This window comes from Nasonia vitripennis (assembly GCF_009193385.2).
Source record: "Nasonia vitripennis strain AsymCx chromosome 1 unlocalized genomic scaffold, Nvit_psr_1.1 chr1_random0005, whole genome shotgun sequence".
Classification (NCBI taxonomy): domain Eukaryota; kingdom Metazoa; phylum Arthropoda; class Insecta; order Hymenoptera; family Pteromalidae; genus Nasonia; species Nasonia vitripennis.
In genome coordinates, this window is record NW_022279591.1 from 3,942,481 (window position 1) to 3,954,756 (window position 12,276).

The 12,276-nt window shown below is 38.6% G+C and overlaps 1 protein-coding gene across 7 annotated transcripts in view; it reads left to right on the top strand.

Annotated features, from left to right (window-relative positions):
* Window positions 1-12,276, top strand: part of LOC103317675 (protein strawberry notch) — a 340,816-nt gene that overhangs the window by 296,647 nt on the left and 31,893 nt on the right. For all 7 annotated transcript variants that reach the window (XM_031920743.2, XM_031920738.2, XM_031920751.2 and 4 more), the window contains one exon: window positions 615-1,507. In XM_031920743.2, coding sequence (XP_031776603.1) covers window positions 615-1,507 — 893 coding nt within the window. The remainder of the gene's footprint in view (window positions 1-614; window positions 1,508-12,276) is intronic.

Below are 12,276 nucleotides of genomic sequence, written 5' to 3' on the forward strand. Positions count from 1 at the left end.
TGGTGTCTAATATCAGTACATCAGTTTAGGCAGTATAAATTAACTTTTTATGGATTTAGTTCTGAGAACAATTCATTTACTGTGTTTGGTTTTAAATACACTGACCCAATCGGTAACTTAATCAAGTATATCTTAGTTATAATAATCTGAATACAGCATTGATTACGAAATGCGTGTACAGATTAGACTAACAGAGGCAGCTTGTGAGCTGTATGTATAGCCTGTCAGCAACCGGGGTCATTTGTCGTACACGGTTAGCGAATTAGGAATTACAAGGAGCGCTTCTGGCTATTATCCGTAAAACTACACACACACATCCCTACGAATATTTTCCTCTATAAGGAAGCAAAATGGTTGTCGTTTTGGGATGTGTATTTTTTGAAGATCTTACATAATTGATGAAAATTAATGATGTCGTAGCTATATTACAGGAAGAAAAGTACGTGCTAGTAACTTGGCAGTAGTTTTTAAATACTGCAGTTCCTGTAGATGATCAATTCTAAAATTGTGCTTAAAACATATGACCTAGAAAAGCAGACAAATTTATATTATTCATTTTATGCAATGTTTTGTTATACATTTTTTTTAAAGATATAATAAATTTTATTTTATAGATCTGAATCAGCATTAGTGCCACCACCCCAGGACTATATGGGTGATTTTTTTAAAGATGTAGCTGAAGCATTAATTGGTGTTGGTCTTATTTATAAAATTCCAAACATACCCAGAGAGCTATCATTAGATAAAGACTATAATAATATATCTAAATTTTTAAACCGGATTCTCGGAATGCCAGTCGAACTACAAAATCGTCTTTTTAAGTATTTCACCGATACATTGCACGCCATAATAGGTCAAGCAAAAAAAAACGGGCGTTTCGATATGGGAATTCTTGACCTTGGCACTTCAGGCGAAAGAATAAGTCGTGTTCGGCTTTTTCGCTTTTTGCGTAAGCATGCAACTGGAATTGCACCAACAGAGTTACACGTTGTTCAAGTGGAGAGGGGTATACATTGGTCAGAAGCGATAGAACGATGTAATTCTCTTACTGGTTCAAAAGAAGGATTTTATTTAAGTCATCAAGTACGTAATGGCAAGCAAACGGCCATTTTAGCCGTGGCCATAGAAAGTGATGGAAGAAATAAACAGCAGAAAAATGAATCGAAAAAAAATCAGCTTTTTATGCTCTACAGGCCCAATACTGGGTTGCAGTTACGACAAGAAACGCTTGATGAATTAGAGAGAAAGTATAAAAAAGTTTCGTCGGAAGAGGTTAAATTTCATTGGATACTGCAATACAATGCATCATGTTCGACGTGTTCGCATGCTTATTGGCGCGGAAACTGTAAAAACATTAGCATGGGAGTAGATTGTGAAGTTGGATTAAGACGAAGAATATATAATATATTAGCTGGTTCAGTATTGAGCGTCTGGAGTCGCGTTGAAAATATTTTGTCCACACGTTCTAGTAACGATTCGAAAATGCAAGTAATAAGGCTCCGTACAGGTAATCAAAATATTATACTTAATTTTTTTTTCTGATTCATCAATATTTTATAATAATGTTTTTAAATGTTAAAAAAATTTGATATCTCGAAAACTTTTGCCAAAATCTATCTAAATTTCCGGAATGAACAAATTTGATTTTATATATATACGCATTCACATATACAGTATATCGCAGATAAAGCAGACACATATCTTTTTTGGCGATTTTGGGAAAACTAGCGTTGGGACAAATAAACTATTTGAAAATAATAGAGGTCAAATCAACCCTACAAATTTACCGTACTATTTTTCCCAAAATCATACGATTTTTTTACGGCGATAGGTTTAATACAATGATGCATTAAAAAAATTGGTTAGGTAGTGGCAAATAATGCTTAAAACTGCTATTACATTATAACCCTTGTGTTTATTTAATTTTAAATTAATTTTGAAAAAAGTTGAAAAGGCTATCAAATAAGGAAAAATTGTTTCTTTGTTTATTTTTATTAATCTGTTATAACAGAATAATAATAAATAACGTATTATGTATAGGTTAACATTTGTTTAGAATCATCAACTGACAATTAAACTGTCATGTCATGCTACAGAAAAGTACAGTGTAGTGTGAAACATGGAGCTAACGTGGAGATTTAACCATGTAAAGTTAATAAAAATCCTCTATTATATTAAAATGTGTCTGGTCGATGATTGTACCTGGGTACAAGTTCACTTCATCCCCAAAGATCAGAACCGGAAGTTCACCGGAAATCCACAAAAAGCTAACTGGGAGTAAACCGAAAATGACAGTAAATTACCGGAAATAAAACCAATAAACCAAAAGTGACCGTAAACAACTAGTAATAAATAAAAAATTAACCAGGACTCTCTCTAGCGTGTCCAGACGAAGACTCCTTCTCTTTATTCCTAATTTGACCCGTACTTGGTAGCCCTCGTCCGCGAGATAATATCTGTCAATTCTAAACAGTGAATAAACAGGGATTTCTCCCTTTTACATACACTCTTGTTTATTAGAACACCCGAACTTCGCCGCCTACGCGGGTTCGCACATTTCTAGTCGGCCGCACCGTACCTTCTATAAACGGCCTTATGCCGTAATAACGCAACTAACAAAAAATATAACTTCGATTCAAAATAGTGGTGACCGTTATATATATATATATATATATATATATATATATATATATATATAGCTGATTCTCTATCAAATAAAATCACCTTCTTTATCATAATATATTGTATAAATCATATCATAAAAAAAACAACAATTTATAAGTTTTACTATAGACTTTGAATATAAATTTTAATCATTTTAAGCATAAATTTATGGTTATCTTCATTTTTATTTAATAATACAGGGTCTCTGACATTCTGGGACCTATACTGAGACTTGCACTATAAAAGGTATCTTGTCACCGTACAAAAGTAGTCGGAGACAGGATCAAACCCTTAGATTTCTTAATTATAAACTTTAGGTTTAAACTGCAAATAAGATAGACTAAACATGTATACAGGACTTTAAGAGGAATTTTATTAAAAAATTCAGAAAATTTTACAAAAAAAAGTGTCAAGGTAGTTTTAGTTAAAAATGCATCCATTATTAGCTATAAATCATTAAAAATAGCAAAAAATGCTTGAAACCCCAACTTTACCCAGCTCGACCCTAAGTAAAGGGATCGCGCTGAAAATTTTTTGAAAAGTCAAGGTCATCGTATAGAATGCAGTTTGGACCATAATAAAAATTTTTAGCTTTAACTTATCAGAGAATCACACACACACACACACACACAAACATATATATATATATATATATATATATATATATATATATATATATATATAAATTTTAAAGTAATAAATAATATTAGGTGGTGCAGTTCTTTGAAAGTTACGCCGAAATAACAGACCCTGTTTCAGACGCTAAAAAGATATACAGCGCATTGATTCTTGTGGCTGCTTCAACATTTAATTGTTGAAACAGATACCCAAATGTACAGTGCATTTGTTTTGTAGCCAATATCAAATCGACAGCGCATTTTTTTTTTGCAGCCGGTTTTCAATCAACAGCGCATCTAATCTTGCAGCTGCTTCTCTTCATATGTGTTAACAAAATTTTTTGATTTAATTTTAATCTTGCCCTTAATAGGGCTACATATAATTGACCATGACTGAAAACCGGAGATGAAAGATATACTTCAACAGTTTCGAATGTTTGATCTTGATATTTATGTATCTATCATCATTGCAGATCCTAATCGAACCGGAAATTGACATCTTCACATATTAAAAGGAATATCTTCTTTAGACGCAAATTATTTAATGCAATACCTTGTTTCCCATTTTACTTCAACCAATTATTTCTGCACAACACTGTAACAGTTTATTAACTTTCAATCTTGCCCCGTTACAAAGTCCTTCTTTTAAATTTATATTTCTTAGTTATGTAACAATTTCCCCTTTTTTAAATTTTATTTATGTGCCAGAAGGTCATTTGGTGTTAATAAATTTATAAATTCAATTGGTAATTTATTTACTAAATATTTATTGTTATCATTATGTAATGAATCTATACCTATATATTCTTTAACTTTACCTTCCATTTTTAAAAAAACCGTTGCCAATTCTTTGGCAGGTAGCTTCCTCCAACAAAATTTATAGTTCCAATAGATACAATATTCTTAAAATATACAGTATATTAATGATTTTTAAAATACTTTGTAACGGGGTTCGATTTCGGGGGAAACTCGGCAATATCCGACCAGATCACAATCCCTTGGTGTGGCGGAGAACTCTCTCAACGCCTGTGATTTACCCGCGTTGCAACGCAGCTCGCTGCGAGAGCGGCTTCGCGAACGTAGTGTTCGCACGTGTGCTATCTCTCTGCACTCTCCTGGGCGGAGCCGGCTTCTCAGTTTTGCGTTGCAACCGCCTGTTACAACTCCCGTGGAGGCGATGAGGACGTAGGGAACGGGAGAGAACAAGTCGGGAAAATAAAGCTAGTCCCGATTAAAAAAAAAACAAAATAACGATATATTATGCGGCCAATATTGTTTATTTAAAAATGTGCGCCGAGTCACCTCAATGTCGACTCGACGTGGAAAGTATTTCGCGAAGCTTACGCGCGCAAACAAGAAGGCCGTTACTTGGTGCCGCTGCACTACGCCGGTGGTGTTGCTGGCTCACTCGATGGAGCCGACGTCCTCTCGTTTGACCGCTGATCGGCAAGCCAGGTCATCCTTGCTTCTTGTAGCAGGAGTTGGCTTGAACGTCTTCTTCTCGCGATCACACACACTCTCACTCTCTTGCACGCTATCAGTCGTCGCTCGATGCAGTCAGTCTCACACACGAGAGCTGATGCGTTCGCACCTATGGCCGGAAGCTATCTCTCTCTCCGATGGACCGCGACTTATACGCGAGGTCCCGAATCTTAACTCGCGCTTGCGCAACGTCGCGTTTCAACGATGCGCGAATCTACCTGATTTCGCACCTCGTTACAACCCCCTCCTAGAATCGAACAATCGTCCCGAGTTCGATTCTACACTCTAGGAAAAACACGACGTGTATCGTTCGGACGGTTGAACCTTTTCTACGACGCACCTGTTCCATTTCTGGTTCACTCGGATGCTTGCAGGTTGCGTCGCTACCTCCAGGACCGTATCCTAAATCGATCTTTACGTTGATCGCAAGGTTTCATTCGGCACGTTTACGAACCGTACGCGAAGTGGCTTCGTTCAGCCCAGACGTTGCATTCCTTTGTTCGCCTACAGAAGTTTGCTCGTTAATGAGCGGTGCGTCGCTCGCATCCGCTTGTTCGTGACTTTCCTTTGTCACGAAATCGCCAGCTTTGCTCACTACTGGTCCATGTCGTGCTTTTTTAGTAACGCGCTTGGCACGCTGACGCGTTACTCGCACGCTGCGACACTATCTCGCCGCTCTTAAAATCTTCACGCGATTGTGCCAGGCACCGATCGCTCACCCTCTTTCGTTATTCGCTCACCCTATGTCGTTTCTAGCCATGACTTAATGTTATTTCCAAACGGTTATTCAAGCCAAGTTCTATGCATACATTAAGGTCGTATAGCTTGCACTTATCAACCAAATTTTTTAAATGCTAAGTTCGGGAGTTGTTTTAAGCCTTTATCAAAGTTTAAAAAAATGTATTTAGTACGAAAATTAAATCGTGCATCTATGTAAATTTTAACTTAATGTTTATGATTTCTTTGTTGTTAATTTTTGCTGATAGATTTAATTAATGACTAGTTTTCTTATGTTCTAAAACTTTCTTGAGCAATTATTTGGGCAAAGTTCTATGAATATAATTAACACTATACAGCATGCACCGATAAGCTCAAGATTCTTTTATCTATCGGATTCTTATTGTAAAATCTAACGCCCTTGTCTGAGTTGAACGTATAAACGTGTTTCCAAACTTAGGATCTATTTGCCTGATTGTAAGCACTTTACCTTTGGTGTATACTGAATTTCTAGGTCGCTAAGTCGGAGGGTTGTGCCCATATGCTTCTTTCAGACTTTAATTGGGAGTATCTAGATCCAGAACTGAATTGTGCATCAGAGAGTTTTTTACTTAATGTTTAGTTTCTTAAGTTGTAACTTAACTAAATGTTTAACTTTTGAGCTTATGGTATATTTGTATTAGTTGTACGCCCTCAAGTACCCAAAAATGGGTATGTATAATTATAATGTATAATTCTAATTACGTCCTCAAACTGCTGATTAGATATATAAAACTTTGAGGACCATCCTCAAAATTTGCTTAAGTCCTCAAACTTTAACATACATAATTGAATTTGTCCCCAAATTTGTACTTGTATATATTAAACTTTGGAGACGGTCCCCAAACTTAGGCTTAGATGTATAAAAGTTTGGGGACCGGCCCCAAAGTTCGCAGATGTCCTCAAACTTTGGTGTATATCATGATTTGTGGTCTGAAACTTCGACTTTCATATATATATATATATATAACATACATATACAACTACCGCATAGAAACACAAAGTCTAAAACGATAAAGCTTTAATCTTGCTTGCATTGAACGTAACACTATGCCTCATAATTATAAATAATACAAATGTAAATCATTCTCTAAATTATAATTTATGCATTGTATACATTGATTCAATTGTAAATAGATTATATATAGCAGAATATAACAATCATAAATAACAATCATTATTGCATTAAAAAATGAATAATAATAATAATAAAAATTAAAATAAGAACAATATTTTAATCATAATTTTAACCGTTAAAAAATGTTTACGTCATTTTTTACTATAATAAAATATCAATGACATTATACTTTGCAATAAAATGCAACGAAATCATTTATATACAAGATAATAATAATTTTAATAAATTAAAAATAATATACTTTACTAGTCAAGAGGCTGATAAAAAATTCATCTGCTACAAACATCATAAACATTGAAGAACCTGCAACAATAAAATAAATTCCACAAAGTAAATGCTCAATAGAAGAAGTTTTAAACAATAATTTTTGTTTTTAATTTATCATAAATCACTTATCTAATAATTCCATTGAGGTACTTCATTGAAGGCAGGACACATACATGGAACACTTGTGAAATTCAACTAATTATATAAATACACGCACATATATCACTAATAATTAGAGAAAAATAATAACTATTCAACAATATTATTATGCACCAGCAATATATGCAATACAATTTATAATTTAAAATTGAAAAGTCAAAAAAAAAAATCTAAAATACTAACTGAATATAGAGTGTGACATTCAATATTGTGTCGCCACTGTCGTGACTGAAGATAAGGCCCGTTACACGCAAAAAGGAACAGAAACAAATAAATACTGACCCACCATATTAAATAAGTATTATCCCGTAGTGCAGCATTTATCAGGAATAGTTTAGTTTGTTTCCTTAGCTGGAATAATGCTATTGCGAAAAAGGTCCCGTTGATTATTATTTTCTCATCGTATTATTAACTTATAAATTTTATATGTTATTAGCATTACAATCCCTAAAATCTTTTATACACAAATCAATGGTCAACATTATTTTTTGCTGCAGCAGATCAATAAAAGTATTCGAATAAAACTGAGTAGTTTTATTTTGATTATGCAATTGACGAATCTGAAAAATTGATCTGTTTCATAAGAATAGGAATTTATTCTATAAAAAATGGTCAGTATATTGAAAATACCATCCGATAACACTACCGGCAATTAGAACAGGAAAAAAAGATAATGTTTCCTCTCATCGTTAAGTCTTACCCCATTACAGTTTAATGAATTTATCAACAATATTTGAATATCTGCATACTTTGTGTGTGTATGTGTGTCTACGTGTGTGCATGTATGTGTGTTCATCAGCGAACCTTTAAATATCGGCGAGTGCCTTATGTGAAAAGCAAAGCGTTTCGCTTTTAGCGATGTTTTATAATGAAAACATTCGAATACTCGTCCTCTGATAACATAAAATAAATAAAACGCTAAGAAGGAAATACCAGCGCATTTGAGTAGCAAATCTTACTCAGGATTTTTGATTAATTTGTTCTGACACAAAACTTGAGATATTTCCAAATTTTGTCTTATCAGCTTTCATACCTGACCCGTAAATTTAGCTGTTGTGAATGTAGTATATATATATATATATATATATAATATTCGTTTTGAGCTGAGGTGGGATTCAGCCGCCCTTCAGCCTCTTTTTAGCCCCCTCGAAATAACGTTATCACGTTTCAAAAACGCGTTATTTTCTATTCATGAAGCCTCCCACGCCCTCTCCCCTCATTGGCCCCCCCTCTGCCCCCTCTCAACCCCCCTTAGTAACTTTATTCAACATTTATAGTTAAAAATATTATCCATTATGTTTAAAGTTCTATTTTTTCCACGCCACCTATGAGGTAAATAGAAGAGCGCGTTTTTTTCTCTGATGACAAAAATTTTAATGTTTTAGAATTAGAAATTAATATAGAATCTCATAGTAATTTTAATAAGCAATGATGTATTTTATTCGTGTAATTTTAATACTTTTATCTGTAACAAGCGGTCGCGAAGTCATATTGCGCGCGATGTTAGCTCGGCATGCAAACGCGGTGTCGCCAAGTCGTGCGCGAAGGCGCACGGGAGACACTACGCGTAAAGGTAGACTATTTCGGGCTTGCGATTAATAAACACACGTGCGCGGAGACCAAACTAAAGTATCCCGGTAAACGTAGCGTGTCGACGAGTATCATCCGAGCAATAAACTCCTATGGTTCGCCCCTTTGATTTCAGCTCGACGTCCAGAAACAGCTACCCAGGAGCCTTTCGAGGAGTGGAGTAGCTTGGCTAGGAGGGTCGCCTAGACCGGATTCTCGTTTGACCTTGTTCAACGAAGATTGTGCTCGACGTGTGCTTCGCATCTCCGTATCTCACGCGACTATAAAGACGCCGAAGCCGAGATTCTTGCCACCGAATCCTCGGCTCGTTTACCGAACATCATTCTCTCGTGCGACGCGTGCGACTATTGTAAACAATTGAAGTAATCCATATATGCAACTATCCTATTCACAAGTTGCGCTTTTTGCTGTTACAAACCCCGTCCTTCCTATCTCCTGTTCGCGGACTTGACAGGGTTGGACTGGGATATAGCCGCGGCATCGTCGTCGCCGTTGGCAGCCGAGCAACTCTGTGCGTGGAGAAAGCACGGTGAGCTTCACTTGCTGTGCATTTTGTATACGCAAGTGACTTAGCTGCACTGCATAAGGCCAGTTGCCTCGTTATAAACTGGTGCCTTAACATTGCAGGTAACAAGCAAGAGCGTCGGAGTAGGTGGGCATTAAAATAAATTCGTGTAGCGAGAAGGAAGAATTAGCTCGTCTCGCGGAAGAACGAAATTTAACCCTAGCGCAAATGACCGAAACAGAGAGGATAGCGGCTCTGCTATTCGTATTTACAGGCGTAGCCGCAAAATAATGCGAGAACAACAAAGATGAGTGGTAAAGCTGGGAAGAGTTGTATACGGCGTCGATAAGACGGTTCAGCACTAACAGGTTATTCCAACAACAGACGCAGAGAGAAAATACCAAGGCGCGCACGAACCCGTGCGCGATCTTGTGACATGCCTGGGAGGCATGATGAAGGAAATAAAGCCAAGAGGAAGCCTAAAAAAACAACTAGACATCTTACATAAAAATCTCATGCCAGAACTACAAAGGTTGACCCCTCGTATGAACTGCCACGACTGGGACAGTTTTCAAAGAAGCCGAAACCGTACAGGCGAGCGGGCAAGAGTACCGCGTGCCACCACTCCTGGAGCAAACTCTACTAGCATCACTTGCGTGCGTCTTACCGACGAAATGCAAACAGCCTGGCGCCGCAGCTGCAAAGTGGTATAGACATTTACCGGAAAATTACGCAACGTTGGCTGAGCCTTAGACTCGGCTGACAAAGAAAGATCAGCCGTTCGTTAGGGGCAATGAACAGCAATCAGCATTTGAGACGATAAAAGCTCTTATCGCCTTGGCTCCAGTGCTGCACTGACCGTGCTTCGATCAGCAGTTTGTCATACAAACCGATGTAAGTGATACAGCATTGTGTTGACGCAGTGCATAGACGGACATGACCGAGTACTCGAATTCGCCAGCAGAGTACTCACCCCCACAGAGAGGAATTACACAGTCAGCGAACGAGAATGCTTGACCTTGCTTTTCGCCATACGTTAGTTTCACCAGTACATTGAAGATTATAAATTTAAAGTCATGGCAGATCACAGCAGTCTAAGGTAACTATGCAATCTCTGTTAGCTGAGCAGAGTAGAACAGCGCGCGCCACCAGGTTTCATGGGAAAACGTGTGGTGCAAAGGCCTTGTCAATGGGTAGCCGGAGATATCATGGGCCCCTTGCCGAAGTCTGCTAAAGGCTACGAGTACGTACTTATCTTTCAGAGTTTGCCTACTTGATGGATAGAGTGCGCGCCACTTTGCAAATCCAACAGCAAAGCAATACTTCCCGCACTCAAGGAGAGAGTGATTTTGAGATTCTGTGCACCCGAGGTGTTTCACTCGGATAATGGTACCAAATTCAAAAACAAGATAATAAACGAGTACTTGTCAGAGCAAGGAATTCATCACTAGTACTTGCCGCCATATCACTCGCAAATGAATCCAGTGGAGCGAATAAACCGCACTGTCAAGAAAGAAATTTCCACGTTTACGCAAGATAATCATCGAGCATTGGACGGATACCTCAACGAGATAGTGTTTTCCCTCAACACCGCAGTGCATGAATCTACGGGGGCTTCGCTCGCGATGACGAATTTCGGCAAGCAGCCGAAAACGCCGGCATCTTTTAGAGGAAAAGAAGATCAAGAGGCTGCACAGTAGGAGGCTGTGGGAACGTGGCGAAACCGCATCGCCAAGCTGCTAGCTTTGCACGAGCGTGCAAAGGCCCTGTCCGGCGAGTCGCAAGATCACCAGGCGGCATTTTTCGATGCCCGCCGACTAGTGCCAACTTTCAAGGTTGGCGACATCGCCAATAGGAGACACGTATTGTCGTCTGCGGCGGAAGGCATTACGGCAAAATTGGCTATTTTGTACATAGACCTATATACGATTACGGCCCAAGTCGACTAGAATACATTCGAGCTGACCGATAAAAAAGGAAAAGTGGAAAAGCTAGGGTCGGCCAAAGAAATGAAGATCTTTTATGACAAAAACGACGAAGAGGGGGACGACGATGAGTCTCAATCACCGGGGGATGCTTGAGAGGTGAAGGCGATGAGCGATCCGCCAGAAGCTCGTGTCTGAGCTCAAGCCGACAGACGTAGTGGTAAGAAGTAAGCGCGAGCGCGAGCGGCGAATCAGCAAATCGGCCTAAACAACCAAAGCCGACAGCGTTATAATCTCGAAAGACGTGAGCAAGGTGCCGCATTAGTAGTATATGGGCTGGTATGGAGAGACTGGGCGTGGCCTAGAGTAACGTCACCAGTCCCGTGGCTGGCGCCAGTTGTTTATGTAAACAGAAGCCCATGTTTATATCAACAGTAGCTGATATGGTTAGTAAACATGATTTACGACCGCTACTGTCATTAACAGTCTGTCATCGATGGGTGACTTTTATTTGTTTATTTATAAATAATTATAAATAATTTTTAAACAAAAGCTATATCACGCATACGATGCCAGCCCTCCCCCTTTTATTCAAGCAGACCCGAGCGCGACTCTCTCTCTCTCTCTTTCGCTGTCTACTCCATACCGGCCCCGAGCTTGAACGCACGTGCGCGACTCTCGCTATACCAGCCCGTAGCCCCCTCTCCTTTTACACTATAGTAGCCCGTGAGCTCTGACGTGGTGGCTCCCGCCGCTGCTGTACCGGACCCGCTTGTCTCTCTCTCTCTCTCTCTCTCTCTCTCTCTCTCTCTCTCTCTCTCTCTCTCTCTCTCTCTCTCTCTCTCTCTCTCTCTCTCTCTCTCTCTCTCCCCTCTCTACGCCATACTTGCGCGCATCCACCAAAGCCGCCGTCTCTGTCGCTCGCGTATACCTGCTGTTTGGCTTTTATTGCTCTAGCGCCGGCTCTGATCCTTTCTGCGCTGTAATAGTATGTAACCTGTATGATTTCCTACTACACGGTGCCGCAAAGCCTACTCTAAATTTCAGCTTTGAGGTTTATTGATGGGATTTGTACACATTAAATTTTTGTTTGATACACTCTTATATTTATTTAATAAAACAGTAAAAATTGAATACATGATATATTTATGCGCGCGTGTGTGTGTGCGTAGA